At 35.8% G+C, this 15,600-nt stretch overlaps 1 protein-coding gene across 3 annotated transcripts in view; it reads right to left on the bottom strand.

Annotated features, from left to right (window-relative positions):
• Positions 1-1,223: 1,223 nt before the first annotated feature.
• The window catches only part of XPOT (exportin for tRNA), a 28,206-nt gene continuing 13,829 nt past the window's right edge, over positions 1,224-15,600 (bottom strand). The window contains exons 12-26 of one of the 3 annotated variants that reach the window (XM_008632787.2): positions 13,600-13,662; positions 12,490-12,614; positions 11,471-11,615; positions 11,199-11,318; positions 10,927-11,021; positions 10,091-10,160; positions 9,553-9,791; positions 8,783-9,068; positions 6,841-7,030; positions 5,518-5,634; positions 5,317-5,432; positions 4,768-4,815; positions 2,885-2,956; positions 2,275-2,331; positions 1,224-1,804 (exon numbers count right to left, since the gene is read on the bottom strand). In XM_008632787.2, coding sequence (XP_008631009.1) covers positions 1,778-1,804; positions 2,275-2,331; positions 2,885-2,956; positions 4,768-4,815; positions 5,317-5,432; positions 5,518-5,634; positions 6,841-7,030; positions 8,783-9,068; positions 9,553-9,791; positions 10,091-10,160; positions 10,927-11,021; positions 11,199-11,318; positions 11,471-11,615; positions 12,490-12,614; positions 13,600-13,662 — 1,770 coding nt within the window. In that variant the 3' untranslated portion in view covers positions 1,224-1,777. Of the gene's footprint in view, positions 1,805-2,274; positions 2,332-2,884; positions 2,957-4,767; positions 4,816-5,316; positions 5,433-5,517; positions 5,635-5,714; positions 5,792-6,840; positions 7,031-8,782; positions 9,069-9,552; positions 9,792-10,090; positions 10,161-10,926; positions 11,022-11,198; positions 11,319-11,470; positions 11,616-12,489; positions 12,615-13,599; positions 13,663-15,600 lie in introns of those variants that run through there. The other 2 variants (XM_017733187.1, XM_017733188.1) reach the window with 2 other exon arrangements.

The raw sequence follows: 15,600 nt of genomic DNA, 5'->3' as shown, positions 1-15,600 counted from the left end.
GGCACAAAGGGACCTGTGGGATGGGTGAAGGATGGTGGGATTGAGGAAGGAAAAGGGTCTCTTTTGGCAGTGGCCAGTTTAAAGAATTTGCTCATAAGGCTCTAATTTAATAATAGCTAAATCATCCTCTTAGCAGTAAAACCCTAAATCATATATAAAAACTAAGAGTTACTCCATTACACTGTGACTTAAACCCAAAAAGCTTTGCTAAAGATGGAAGCTTTATTGTTCGCTTCATAATCTGCCTAGTGAAAGCTCTGCCCTCTGTGTGGTAAAACTTCCATAAGGAAGGAGGCCAAGCCTGACACAGAAGACTGGCAGCAAATGCTCAGCCACAGCTGCAGTGTCAGGGGTGCAGCCTTTGTGCTGGGGAGGTGCAGGAGAATGGCAACACCGGGAAAGCACCAAGTCAGAGAGGGAAGGTTTCTAGTACTATGGGAGAAAATGAAATGGAGCATTGGTATGGCAGCAAAGGGAGGGAAACAGGACTGTGAAACTAGGAAATATGAAAAGCACCACAAGCACTCATTCTGTGATACAACTAATCGAATAACAAGAAACTTTTGATTAAACACATATAAATAAGGAACAAAATCTTACAGAAGTGATACTGTCTTATTGAAGGTAGTAAAGGTATTTTCTTCCCTCACTGAAAAATGAAAATGACAGTATCCTCAAAACATCACCACACTCTTGATTCCAGATGCTGCTTCTGACCCACCTTCCCATTTATTTTCCAATTAAAGTGAATGAGGAACACAGCACCACAGAGTCTAGGAAAAATGCTCATCCGATTATGGTAGAGGTAAGTCAGCTTTTTACTATGGACATCAGTTCATGAGGAAAGGATTATAAATCCCGTGCATGGCAAGACTCGAACCTTCCTCTGCCCCTATGAAATAGTTACAAAAACTTGTCATTTTAGAGAATTAAAAAAATAAAACTAGCAGCATTCTACTAAAAATCACTGTATAGACCACTGACGCTACTGAAATATTGCAGTGAATGCAATTCTTTCTGCCAGCATCTTCCACATGCAAGGGAGCAACACAATTTATTATCTAAGCATCAGAAAAATTGCCAGGTTCCACTCAAATATAACAGCCAGTAGGTTCAAGAATGCTGTAGCTTCTAAAGATTCAGCCAAAATGATTCAGAGAGACTTACACATTTCACTGGATAGAATTTTATTGTTTTTATAAAAAAAAGATAGAACCAGATGCTACTTTTAAATGAAATCATTTATTACACCAATCTGTTTTATAGGAGGTATATATATATTTTATCATTAAGACAACTTCAATAAAATGACTATCTACAAGAAGGACTTTGATTGTTTTATTTTCATGTCACCATACAGGAACAAATGAATTTTATGTCTTATTAAAACATTTTACTCCGTATCAAAAATGTACACATTTTAATAACCATTGCTATGGTCTGAAGGTATTTTTACATTTAATTCATTTAATTTAAAAAATAAGTGTAATTTCATTGCTGTATGTGTTACAGTGTAAGCTTAAATCATCCTATACATAATAAAAGTTTGTGTATACAGATAATTTTTCATGTTGTCACATACCTTCATGTCTGAGACACAGGTGGGGAATTTGCATTTCTTTTTTGCAAAAGGTTAAAGTACATACTGATGTGAGCACAAAGCAACATTTCTTAAAAACAAAACCAGTTTGAATGGCACAAGAGTTAGCGTTTTTTATAAATTAACAACCAGAGTTCTGCTTTATGGAAACAGGTACATGAGATTCCAGTACTTTCCTTAGGGCTTGGCTCGCTGGAAAAATACCTGTGAAGAATTATTTTTAAAAAATTAAAGGAAATATAAGACATGGAATGCTTGAGGTATAACAGAATTAGTTTGAAAGAGCTAACTTCTGGGTTTAACATACAGGTTAACACATTAAGTTTAGGGATGCGACATGCTATTTGGTTACACTCACACCCTCAAAAATGATGCAATCTGACATTCTCTACAATTAGGCACCACATTTTTGCTTTTTCAGATATTAAACAAAAGCCACAAGAGTATCAAACTACTGAGACAGCAAGCTGCTAAGAACGAGTGACAATTTTGTAGATTTATGGCTGTTTGCTCTGTCTTTCCAATTAACTGCTTTACTACTTGGAGATTCCCAATAGCTAAAAACTACTAAATAATTCAGTATTTTGATTTTACTTCAAGTCACTACTATGACTGAATTGTATGGTAAACTTCAAATGGAACTAAAAGCTATTCAAAGAAAAAAACCTTTATACCTTTAAGTAATTTTTAAAAACTTTAGCATCAGGCTGCTGAAGTGCTTGACAGAACTCCTGTGAGAACAAAGAAATACAAAGTAACTAACTGAAGCAATAAAACAACCTGAGATATATTCATATGCAAAGCCATTGATGTTAGCTTCTGTTTTCCCTAATGTACAACCGAAGAAAAGTGCGCTATGGAAAAAAACTTGTAGAAGGCTATGACAGCCCAAGTGCATTCTAGGGTAAAAAGCAATTTGTTTGGTTGGGTTTTTTTTTTTTTTTTCAAATACAGGATATCTGATTCACTTTTAGCTGAGGAGAAAGAAACATGACTATCTACAAGGAGATCTTCAAGTTAAAATTTGAATTAAAGTAGGAAGATTGCTTAGCCAGTTACAAACACTGAACTCTTTCTTTTTTTTTTTTTTTTTTTTTTTTTTTTACGAGGTACCTTTACAGTGTCTTTATTCCTTATGATAAATTAATCCTACTCTCATATGCAATAACTGAGTAAATTTTACTGTGGGATAAAAGAAGGTTAAATTTGTAAATATCCATTTCTCCCCATTTAACATTTATGATTGTTAAAGAGTTTTCCAAGTATTTGTTTAGGAGTTCCTACCTGGATTATCTCAGGAGCTACTTGCAGAGAAGGCAAATACTCTTGCTGAAGATACTGAATGCACTCAGGACCCTAAAGAAAAGCAGTACACAATTTTTTCAAGCTTACTTTTTTACAAATGGAAAAATCACAGCCTTATACTGTATGGTGGTCTACATGACCACTTTACACAGAAGTAATGCTTTTCAAATGTTTATGCTATTCTCAGCTGTTAGCAAATAAAAAGATTTCTCAATCTTGGTATTAAAGGTTTGACTGCAATTTGGTTGGTACCTTTTGTTACACAGAAGAAAAATGCACTAAAAATTGCACTGAAATAAGAATTACTATAGAGTTAAAACAGTTTGTTACATGTGAACTATAAGAGTCAATTAATTATAGAGGCAGCTCTAATTTCACTGACATTTGGAAGAAATAAAAAAATTAGGTATTAGTATCTGCCTACTGATCCCATTGCAAAATTCAGTAGCCAAGTGCAGATGAACACAGTATTTCTCCTCTTGTAACACTATGTAATCTGCAGTGAACTAAGCAGTAATAAAATGGACTGTCCAAACCTTTGAGCAAAACAAACATTTTGATTAACACTTCAGTTTTTGTTTTCTTTACCTATATTTATCAGATAACTTTCATCACAGAAGGGATCACTGCACAAGCTGGCAGAATACCAACATAACCCAATAGATCTACCAAGGGAAAGTGAACCAACTCTATTAATTCACAAAAGTGACCCTGGAACTAGAACATGGTATACACCTCACATGAGGGGAGAAGACTTCAGATCATTTTTTAGCAGTAGTGTTTGTCCTGGTTCTGGCCCGAACAAGGAAAATTTCTGCAGTAGCCAGGAGGGGTGCTTATTCTGTACCACCTCTCCAGGGCAGCATGGCAGCAGTTTGAGTATAACTGGTTTTCTGTGTGGAGCACTTTCTTTTCACATGTAAATAGTTTGCTTTTCTTGTAGCCCTTTATTTATATTGGTGCTGTTATGCCTCTTATTTCACTGCTGTTCCCAGTAAATTGTTATCTCAACCCATAATCTTCATCTTTTGTGCCTCCAATTCTCCTCTCCAGTCTGACACTGGGAAAGGGAATGGAATGGGATGGGGGAGTGAGCAAGCAGCACATAGTTTGGATTATTGCAGTGGGAACACTAAATTGGGGAACATTGGTCCTAAACCATGAGAGAGCTAAAAGAAACAGTATTTGCACTAGTAAGTTACTTCCTTTACCAAAGCTTGTTTTCCTACAGATTTGTCTCTTCCTTGCTTTTGGGGAAAAAGGACTCCTCAGTTAAAACACAATCTCTTTCCTACCAGTTCAAAATTTCTTACAGTTTTCTGTAGTTGTGACTTTTACTTGCATTTGACAGAAAAGATAGCCTGTAAGTTAAATGATGTAACAAAAACAAACATGAACATAGAAACTATTTCATCTCCTATTAAAACCAGAATACACTACACTCTTTTAGGCATTAGACAATGCCACATTTATTTTTTCCATAAATGTTTTTCATCTAGTCTCCTACACATCAACATATACTTTATTCTTCACACAGAAGTGCTCTACAGTACATCATTAATTGCTCTTTTATGTTAGTTTAATTATACACTGGAAAGTGAAAGAATGCCAATTGATTCGTTTAACACAGCAAAAAAGTGAGCAAATTTTTTCCTTAATGAAGAATCAATATTTTGCATTAATTTACCAAGAGGTAGAACTACTGGATCATGTATCCATGAACAGAATTATGATCATCCTTTTATTTTATATAACAGTAGAGTAGGAATTCACCCTAGTAAGTATCTAACTTTTAGAAATTGATAAAACCACTAGAAAGAAACCTGTGACAGTTATTCTCTGTAAAGTATCATGACGCTTACCCTTTTGAGATGAATTGTTTTTAACGTCACTGCACATTCTGATAAAGCCTGAAATGTAATACAGAGCATTAGACTGTTGCACTGGTCTACTGGTTCACTATTCAAAGCTAAAGAACCTAATGAGACCCAAAACAAGGGCTAGTTCATGCCATTATCCCTTCATTTTCCCCTCACACAATGCCAAGTCTTGACCTTCAAGGTTTTGTTCCACTCTAATCAGAAAAATTTCTGCACAGCTGAATCCAAAATGAACTAGAGAACAGCCAACTCTGTATGTTCGCTTTCACTGAACATTAGTTAATAAGTAATGCAGGTCAATGTTAAATACTTAGATCTCCAGTTGATTTTGAGCCTAGGTAAACGACAGAATACACTACCCCAATATTTAATAATTAATCATACAGGTATCTAAATTTTAAAAAATCTGACAAAACCTAAGAGATTTTATTTCTGAGATGACAATCTTTAATACCACATGGCTACTGTAGGTTTGTTAGCTTGAATCTGCACCACAAGAATGAATGCAAAAAAACCATCCATAATACATACCAGTACTGTCTGGGCATCTGCTAAATCAAATGTTTGCTTCAAAGGTGCTAAGAAACATGCAGGAACAATGTGCTTGTAGACAAAGTCTGCAAAACCTACTGGTCCATCTTTACCTCCTAAAAATAAAAATAATATTTCAGGTTCTATTATTGCTTCATGGGTAGTAGCAGATGGAAAGGAATTCTGGAAAGACATTCTTACCCCAAAGCTCCACCAACTTAGAAAGAATAATAAAACAAGTCTTCTGTGCAATAGGATCTGGGTAATCCACTGCTCCTTGAATGACAGTGAACAACACACGTTCCACATTCTCTGCACCTTAAACACATTAAAATGAGCTTGTCACTTCAAATTGCAGCCTAAAATGTTTTGGTACTCTTACACTATTTTATATAAATACTGACCTGGAAGACATGCTTCAACTTCAAAATAGCTCTTTTTTGCACAAATCTCAATTATTTTTGGGAAGTTTCCCCTACGATGCAAGACAACTCTTATTTAGGTTATATTTTTTTTTTTATGTTGGAAATTTAAATTGCTCTTCTGGCCTTTAACACACACAAAGGTGAGGGCAGTACTTTGACCTGTTTACAAATACAGATTTTCTCCTCCCTACCTAAACTTGGAAGAGTTAATTAAAACTCAGCAGCACTGAAGTAGTTATCTTGCAACATATGGCAAGATATTTTTCACACATTTAAAATTTCTGTGCTGCATCTTTGTTTATTTGTTTGATCCCTTTAAAAATTTCTTGGCCCATCGCAACTACCAAGTGTGTCTTTCAAGAAAGCTCTCATCACTAAATGCTACGTTTTCCTTTCCCAGCAGTATTACCACCATTTTAAGACAGGGGAAAGGAATTCTGAGCTCCACTTACTGGATGAGTGACCTTAAACTTTCTGAAGTCCCTAACCATTTTGGTGGAATTCAAATAGAAAGAATCACTTAAAGTATCAAGCGATTAGATATCTGACTTCAAATTCCCACTATGAAAAGAACTAATTTGCATCTGGCCAGTAAAAGTGAGGAAAACCTGGTAACTACATATATACTAAGTCACATGATGCCTTCTACCATAGGTAACAAGACCAGGCAACAGTGATAAAAGTTTACAGGATTTACTGATGTGTCCTTCCAAAAACAGACACAATGAATAGTGGCAGCTGTGAGTGGTCTTGCCCAGCAGTCTGAACACTGCTATACATTGTATAATCTCCAATTCACCAAACAAATACAATGACACATGAAGATGTGTTGTCACTGTTCTTGTCCTAATAGACATGGTGATCACATAAAGCTGAAAAGATCAATAGGAAGAATATGCCTATTATAGCTGGATTTCACAACCCCAAATTCTTGTACAACAGGTAATTTGAATCAGCAAGTTCAACACAGTACTTCCATTAATCCATTCTGCTGTAATATAGTTAATAGTACTTGCCAGGAACTAGGCTAATAATTTTAGTAGATAAAATGTAGGTAAGAATAACCACAGTATTATCCTTGAGAAACTGAATTTCTTACCTTGATTAGCTATGACTTCACTCATTCCACTGCCAGTTACTGTCTGCAGAAAAGCAAAGTAACTCCTCCGTAACATTTGTTTTTCTAAAGCAGCAGACTGGTCATTTTCTTCTGCTGGAAGGAGCAACACCTCAAAAATAGCATGAAGTAGTGGCATAAACATCTGTTGCAGAAAAGGTGAAACCTGTGTCTGTGAAGATCAGAAGAGGGTGTCAGCTCAAAAAGAGAACTTCAACATTTAGAAGTTAAAACTTGAAGGCTCACTACAATTCCCAGCTTGGATTCACTTTTAATGTTAGTAATTTCATATAATTACTTACAACAAAGCAAGTTGCATCAGGGTCACCATAAACATTACTGTACCTTGACTTACACATCACCTATTTTAAGCCTTTTGCACAAAAATAACTAGTCTGGTCTAGCCTCATTTTGAGTAGGAAAAGGTTTTTCAGGATTTTTCATCCTTCTGTTCAGACAGGCAATTTCAAATTTCCTGGAATATCATCTCTAAGATGTTAAAACTGGCAACAGGCCAGCTTTTATAGAACTTTGCTTTAAGGATTACTAAAGAAAAAGTTTTCCCACTGGCATGACAGAATAAACTTGTCACTTACAACACTTTTAGTGAGAAATATACGTAAGGGCACTAAATTAATTATGAATTGAAAAACTGAAGGTGCATGCTATTCAGTCACACCCTAGAATTCCACAAAGAGGCAACTCATACGTTTATTTCTTAATGCTTAAGGCAAGATTTTATCTTTTATCTTCTCTTTCTTATGCCTCTGAAGTATTAAAGGTGAGACTATAGAAGCTAGGATCTTTATTTTACCATGTTATAGTAAGAATAGTACTGTATCACACAAGCTTAAATATTACACCTGAACATGGTATGTGTCCAGTCTTGCCCCTGTGACTTTTATCTTCCACATCTTTCACAGACTAATTATCTACTGTTATCCCAGATTGCCTTTAGCATAACTTGCTAAAAGGACTAAAGTAGTAAGAGTCTTCCTCCCTAGTCTCTTAAATACTTGATTTTTCAAAATTCCCTCTCTGCTCTGAAGATTAGCTACTCCAGCAGTCCATCCACACGCTATCACAAAATGCACTTCTCTTCACTTGCAGCAATTTTAATTTTGCATTCTGCTGGGAAGTTTATTTAAGCTTATTTAAGTGGCTTCTTAACCTTTTCATACAGCAATGAATTGCCCAGACCATTCACAGCAGTGCAATATCCTTGTGGCAGCTCCAGGGAATGGACATGGGTAACACGTTTGTAGCTTCATCTGTTTTGCTGGCTTTACATTAGAGCCGTTTGAAACTGGAAGGCTCTCAAAGGTTACACTTCAAGAGCCTTTGCTAGATTATCAATTGACAGTCCTACTGCTACTTAACGCACATCTCGTGTGCAATTTCCAAACCTCAGTGTTTGTCAATCTACTCTGAATAACAGTACTTGAAGTCTCAGTGTTTATTTTTATGCACCACCACCCAGAATAGAGATCTTGTAAATCTGTATTCCTCCCTATACACATATTTGATATTTCTGTATATCTATCTTCTGGAAATCACATTATAAGAGATGAGAAAGTTCACTTCAGATTTGTGTATTTTGTAACATTAGCTTAAAACTTCAGTGGAAGGCATGAAGTTAATTGTGTCAATAAAAAAAATTTGCACTGCAAGTAGTATTTTAATATCAAATCCAAAAAATTAAACAATATAAAATTTTAAGATTAATCAAAGAAAAAAACCACTCATTTAATCACTGTGAGTCCAGCAATGTATGACTGTGATCAAAGACAATGTTTCCCAATAGTAGTCTTCAAAATACACTCATTTATTAATTCTTAGAGTTCTAACATAGTTCTGTTTTTCTGGAACTAGAAAAGATCTCTCAGCAACACTTTGACCCTGAAAAGCTTATGCAATATCATACCTTAAACTTAGCTGTTATTTGGTTTATAAGAGGAATGAATTCTTGAAGATCTTTTGCTTCACAATCTTTAAGCATGTGTTCAGAGGCAGAAGGAATGAATGGAAGAACTTCTTCCTCTAGGCAAATAATCATGCGGTGAAGGAAAGTGCGGACACCACTTCTCAGAACTTCCTTTTGTAATGGACAACTGAGAGCTGGCAGAAATGTTTGTAAGCAGTCCAGATAAACCTCTGAGCATCCACACTGTTTTACAGTTTGCTTATTGCTGAAAGCCTTGCTGGTTCGGCTGTGGAAGCACACATCAAGTTTTACATAAGCTCATGTTCCAGTACAATGAAGAAGCAGTAAAACTGAGAAAAAATGCTTTCCAACCCAGGCACTAAACTGCAATACTCCATTTCATGAATTGGGAGCCAGACAGTGGAAGTAATGAACAGAATATTTTGATATGAAATAGAATCACTTTGGCAGTTTTTGAGAATTAAATCCTAACAATTTACCAAAAACATATGATTAGATTAGCTCCATACAATCCTTTGAGCAAAGAAATAGATGCTGGTTCGTTATAAACTTGCTCAATATTCTCTGAATCTAGATCCAAAACAGACTCTAAGGGGACTTATTTTCTCAGCTATCACAAGAAATTCTACAACCACTGATGATTTTCTAGGTTAATAAAGTAGAAAACTCAGTCCCTTCTTCCCAGTAAATCCTTTGTATTTCCCTTTTACTCAAACCAGAAACAGACAGTGTTACTGTGCTGTACCTACCTAGCAAACCCAACAGCATGATTGAGGCAGTCAGCCAGTGCCATCTGTCTGTCCTCATCTTGTGCCATCATCAGTTTTTCTAACAATACTTTGAACTTCTCCATCAGCGGAGTCAACAAATTCCTCATCAGAACCTGTTTTCTTTCTGCAGAGTATTCGCTGTTAACTATTAACACTCCAGCTGTTTCATAAATGAAAAGTTGATCATCACTGCTTAACAGTGCCTGGTAGCCATTTTCCTAAAATGGAAGATAACAGGCATAATTCACTAAGTGTCCTCTATCAAGGCTGTCTTCTCAAAGTTCATAGCCTTTTATATATACCCATCTCTATGCTATACTCCCAGAAACCCACATAAACAAGATTATTGCAGTTAGGTACAAAAGTAAGATGTGCAAGTGATCTCACACCAGAAAAGCAGGATAACTACTTGTGCTTAAATGTTTGCATGCTAAGCTTACAATTCAGCAAGTACCCAGGCACACTGATGAGTAAGTGCAAGCCTCATTCATTACAAAAACCTGCTGCAAATACTCACAGGAGGAGAAAGTTCCATCAGGTCTTGTATTCTGTTCAGAACATCTTCAATAAAGGGATTCATTTGCTTACTGAAGTAAAACACAAGTACATAACACTACTTAGAAGCACATGCATTTAGGTTTCAAGACATTTTGTTTAAGCTGTGAAGTTAAATGCTAAACTATCTTCTCCATATAGGAATCCCCTTTAAATATCAAAGCACTGCCACAGAAAAATCTGGCTTATGGGTATGATGCTAGTGGTAGGCCAAATAAATACATGGCACAGTGGGAAATAACCATTTCTTTCTTTCCCTCATTTTTATAAACATGCATCATTTAAGTGAAATATTTTGATTTACAGTTGAAAAATAAAAGCATGCTGAAATCTGAGCCATCTCTGAGCTTATTCCATCTCTATGTTAAATACATGCCTGTGAAACAAGACCAACAGGAAAAGATTGTTCAAAGGACTCATACACTGAGTAAACTTCATCAGTATAAATTCTAAAACTATTCAAAATTTAGTTAGGAACAGGGAAGAGTTACTCTTGAAAGTCTCCAGATCCACTCACACTCAGCTCTGCTTACTGAGAACAGACGTTTATATTGTTCATCAGCTTTAACATCTGATCAAAATATACTAGGCATATGTATTCCACTACTGTGTTCTGTGACAAATATTTTCACTGCTACATTAGTATTGCACAATAGAACAACCCTGCTAGAGCACTGTTTTGATATTTTACTTCACTGCAGTCCATCTGAAGCCCAGCCTGTTCCAATGACAACTGCGACATACAGAAGTGTTACGTATAGTAAATTCAGTGCCACTTGGATATATTTATTTACTCACTTAAGAGACTTGACAAATCTGGAAAAGAGGTAAGCTGTTCGACTTCGTACTTTGGGACTGGTATGACGAAGACCACGGTGATCTAAAAATGCCATCTGCAATCAATAAAGCATTTCAGTCTTAGAATCCCTAAACAAGGCAGGGGGCAAATCTAATCATCCAATGAGTTAAGAAACCCAGCCTAGTGACCTTCAGAGAACAAGAAAATTTCCTAAGTCTTAAGAACTTATCTAGTCTTACCTAGTTAAAAATGTAAATGAGATGACACTTACTAGTACAGTTGGAATGTGCTGAGGTTCAACAGCAAAGAATTTTTCATATCTAACCACTGTTTCAAAAAATTCCAGGGTCACTGATGTGTGTTGATAGGCACTAACACCAGAAGTCACCAGCTACAAATAAAAGCATTAGCAAGTTAGTATTTTAGCTGTTTATAAAACCTAACTGCAACATAAGTGACATGCTAGTAATTAAGATGAGCCATTTGAACTGAAACATTCCAGTCTTTACTGGCACTTTCAAACAGCTCTCAGAACATGCTTACCGTTCTCATCATGTCTTGTAAAGCTGTAGCTTTAGTAACATCACCAGAGAAGTGAGCACCATGAGAGACAGGAAGAGCCTCAGCCAACATATACAGCAGCCTTATTGCTACTTCCACTTCCATAAATCGTGTAGTCTGCCAGTTCCTAGAGAAAGAATATGAAGATCATGTTAGTCTTTAGTACCCTATGAAATAATTACAGTTCTATCATGTTAATATTTCCTTTTGAACCTTCTTCAGATGTACAGCATAAATAGAACAGATTTAAATTAAGGAAAACACTGGAAGGCCCAGGCAGTAATTCAGGATGCTTCTGAAAGACTTTATCCTCTAAAATAGCACATCCTCATCAGATCATCACCAACTTTCTTTCATCAGTTTCAGCTTGAAAGCTACAGATTTCTTATGTGCTTATTTAGGTACAAACCCGCTTACTATGACATATGGACAAGCCATTCAGCTTCACATAAGTAAGAGGCTCAGTTAAGGTACAAGGTACCCACAAACAATACTGGATTCCTATTTGTACACACACAACTGTCCTTCTAGCCAGGGAACTAGTAACGTTTCTTTGCTTGCATGCAGTTTCCAGGACTGGATCTACTTTTTTTTTTTTCTTTTACAAAAATACTTCACTTAGATTTTTCCCCCCATCCAACCTTGTTTTCCTGATAAAAGTAATGCATAATATTTACACCTCAAGGAAAGTCTTATGAGATGTGTCAAAGTGAACACCTGTCCAAACAGCTGTGTAGGTAAGTGACAAAGATCAAGAAACATCTCTAGGAAAGAAAAGCTACCATTTAAGGTTACAAAATGAAAGCTTTTTCTTTCTGAGGAGCTGAATAACTGATTATACAAAGTCATATTTATCATTAAGTTGTAACGAGCTCATTCTGTCAATTGACTTCACTTTGCTGCATCACACATTTCACTACAAACTGATGGTTTACAAAAGGAAAATAAAAACCAAACCCCAAAAAGGCATCATACAAAACAAGTTATAAACCCCAACTTACTGAAGCGTAGTGTTAAAAACTCTGCGGACAGATGCCAACAGTAATTCTGGTGAAACCTGAGCAAGTCTGTCCAGCAACAGTTTCAACTGTTTTCTGTACTCCACAAACATTGCTTCATCTTCACCCTACCAAAAAAAAAAAACCCCATTCACATCAGTTAAGTCCTTATTTTCATGTTTAAATTCATCCGCAACTGTTTTAGACAATTACACCTAAAGCAAAAACATGTACATACAAAACCAGTTTAGTACACTCAGAGAATTCAATAATGCTCATCCAGTGCTCTTGCAGCATAACAGCAAGCTCCTTTTATGGCTGGTTATAAGATGTTGAGATCCACTGCATTCAGTCCAGAAACATACTAGAAAGGCTTTCCAAAATGAAAACCAGCCAAAAGTACAAGAAAATGCTCTTGGCAAAGCCTTATTGACCCAATTCTTAAAAATTGACTCACTCCTCAAAGACATGCTTTCTCAGCATCTAGCTTAGTTTTAAAATTGGACTGACAAGATTTGTAATGGACTGGATATAGTTAAAGTTAACCCTTTTAAGATTATAGCTCTCTGAATAGCCCGGGGCAAAGTAAGTCTGTCGCACATACTCCATCGTTGCTGTTGGCTGACAGAGATGTTAAGCATGGAAGGAAAATGAAATCAAAGACCTTACCCCACCTTTAGCTTATTTTTGCAGAGCTTTGACCATCTCCAGTAGCTCAAGCAGCATGTCTTTTGAGAGTTTCATTACACAATACTTCTCAAGTATTTTTGCGAGATAGAACTGACATGCAGAAACATGCAAATTTGCACTGTACAAGCCACCTCAACAGCTATGTTTAGTTATCAGCACAGCTGTATTTGCCTAGGAATAGCTCTGTACAACCACAGCCACAAATACTGTTAACTCAGCTGGCTTGGATATACCTTTACTATGTTGTTTTGTTCTATGCAGGCATGCCTAGAAGCTTTCCAGCTAGGAAAAAATCTCAGCCTATGGACTCTTGCTTCCTACCTTTAAATATTTAGTCTATGAAAAATAGATATTTTAGAAGTGTGATCAAGTTTTACTACATATAATTAAGTTGCACATGTGTTTATTCCGATAACACAATACCTCATTTTCAAAATTATATTCTTCATCGTATGTCAACTTCTTCATAACAGCCAACATGATTGCCTAAGATAAAAACAGAACAGTAAGCACAGAAACAAACAAATTATAAGAAATAACAGTTAAAAATACTAGAGTAAAGAAAACATTAAAGCTAGTGTTATGTGTTTACAAATATTTTTAATCCCTTTCAAACTGTTATTTTCAGAGATTTAGCAGAAGTTAACAGTCCAAATCAAAACAGATGGATTACATCCAAACAATACACAGATGTTATTCCAGACAGACAGCATAAATGCTCTGGACCTCTCAGTCTCTGATAGTATTATCTAGCTTTATTTCCTGCTTGTAATTTGTGCTGTTCAGTTCACACTGAAAATGATCAAGATGACTGATCTAGGCAGAGGAAACAAAACAGGCTGCCCAAGATACTATTTTAAAGGGATAAGTCAGCTTAGCTATAACATCAACTTCTCTAATATTGAATAGACATTGATGTTACCCACACCAATTACTATGAACTAAGTGTTTTGCTATCTTTAATATTGCTGTTTCAACACTGCTTCAAGAAACAGTGCACTTTACTGTAGTACTTATAACTACTATCCATTGCATGTGGTAAATACTTCTGATTCAAGTCTTTTAGTCTAGCCATTGTCATCGATGTCAATAAAATAAATCATTTATATATTTGGGTTGCCATCCTTAATCCTGCAGAACAAAGTTGCAAAAAGCTTCAGTTACGCTTACACGATCCTTTATACATAAATCATTGACTAAGTCTGGGAGAAGGACTGGATCCAGCCGCACCTAGACTCCTCTCTGAGAAGTTCAGAAGGCAAGGGGGCCTTTTCTGCACCTTGTCTCTCAGTGGGAGGGTCTCTCTACACCTTGCCCAGGACTTGCAGCAGCAAGCTGTCTGAATAATTAGAGCAATGAAGTGCAACATAACCTTAGTAGTGACTGTTGATACATCCTAAAGCCGATATAAAGGCTTGATCTTAGCTCTACTTAAGTCTGAATGAAACCAAATTTAAAAAAAAAAAACCTTTTGACAAATAAATAATGACTACTACTTTTCATTTTAACTGCAAAACCTGAAATTCATCAACACCGAAATGGACCAGTGAATTAAATCTAAGTTACTGAGGTGAAATTCTTGGTCATCTTGCAGAAATAGATACTTTGACACCTTGTGTCAAAGTGTCACCTTGACCTGTGAGAATTGTCTGCTTCTCTGTAACAAGTGATACTAAAGAATTAGAATAATTGCAAAACATTAACACAATATACTTGTAGCTGAAAATGTTTAGAAGGGCCTGTCATTCTAAGAATTAAAAATGTGATCCTGCTGATGAGAAAAAGCTTTGCAACTTCAGAGGCACAAGAAACAAGCCCCCCCTTTTTCCTGTTCAAATAACGAACAAGTTGGAAGTGTAAACTTTAAAATGCAAAACTTTAAAGGAACGCTGCTAAGCACAAAATTTAAAGCTTAAGACAAACAACAATAAGATTTAGACTATTTCGCATTATTTTATTATGAGTTGGATAAAAGAAAAAAAAATTGTTATGATTACTTCCCAGTTTAACAAAAATCCTCAAGAAGTGCTCAGTAAAATTAAGAAATAATTGCAACATGAAAATCTCCATTATGAAAGCAACTTAAACCAACATATTTCAGGGCAGTAACTTATTCCAACTTTTAGTATCTTAAGTGTACTGCAGTAGTAATATCATTTGATGTAGCTGTCAGAACAAAAGACAGTCACAAAAATAAAAAGATTCAGTGTTATTATCAAAGTTCTCTTATTGTGTTACCTAATCCAATTTAAACAGACATCAGACAAAAGGACATCAAGATAGTCTACACCATAATTATCCAAATTCAACTTTTCATGTTACAACAGGTACAGAATTCAGTTTTCTTTGTAAAGGAAAAGGAATCACACCCGTTAGCTGTATGAACTTACGAAATAACTGCACCAATCTAACCAGTTCAACATC

This window comes from Corvus brachyrhynchos, unplaced genomic scaffold (genome assembly GCF_000691975.1).
Source record: "Corvus brachyrhynchos isolate BGI_N302 unplaced genomic scaffold, ASM69197v1 scaffold32, whole genome shotgun sequence".
In the NCBI taxonomy this organism is placed as follows: Eukaryota; Metazoa; Chordata; class Aves; order Passeriformes; family Corvidae; genus Corvus; species Corvus brachyrhynchos.
Note: the sequence above shows the minus strand (reverse complement) of the source record. Positions and strands in the feature narration are given on the sequence as shown.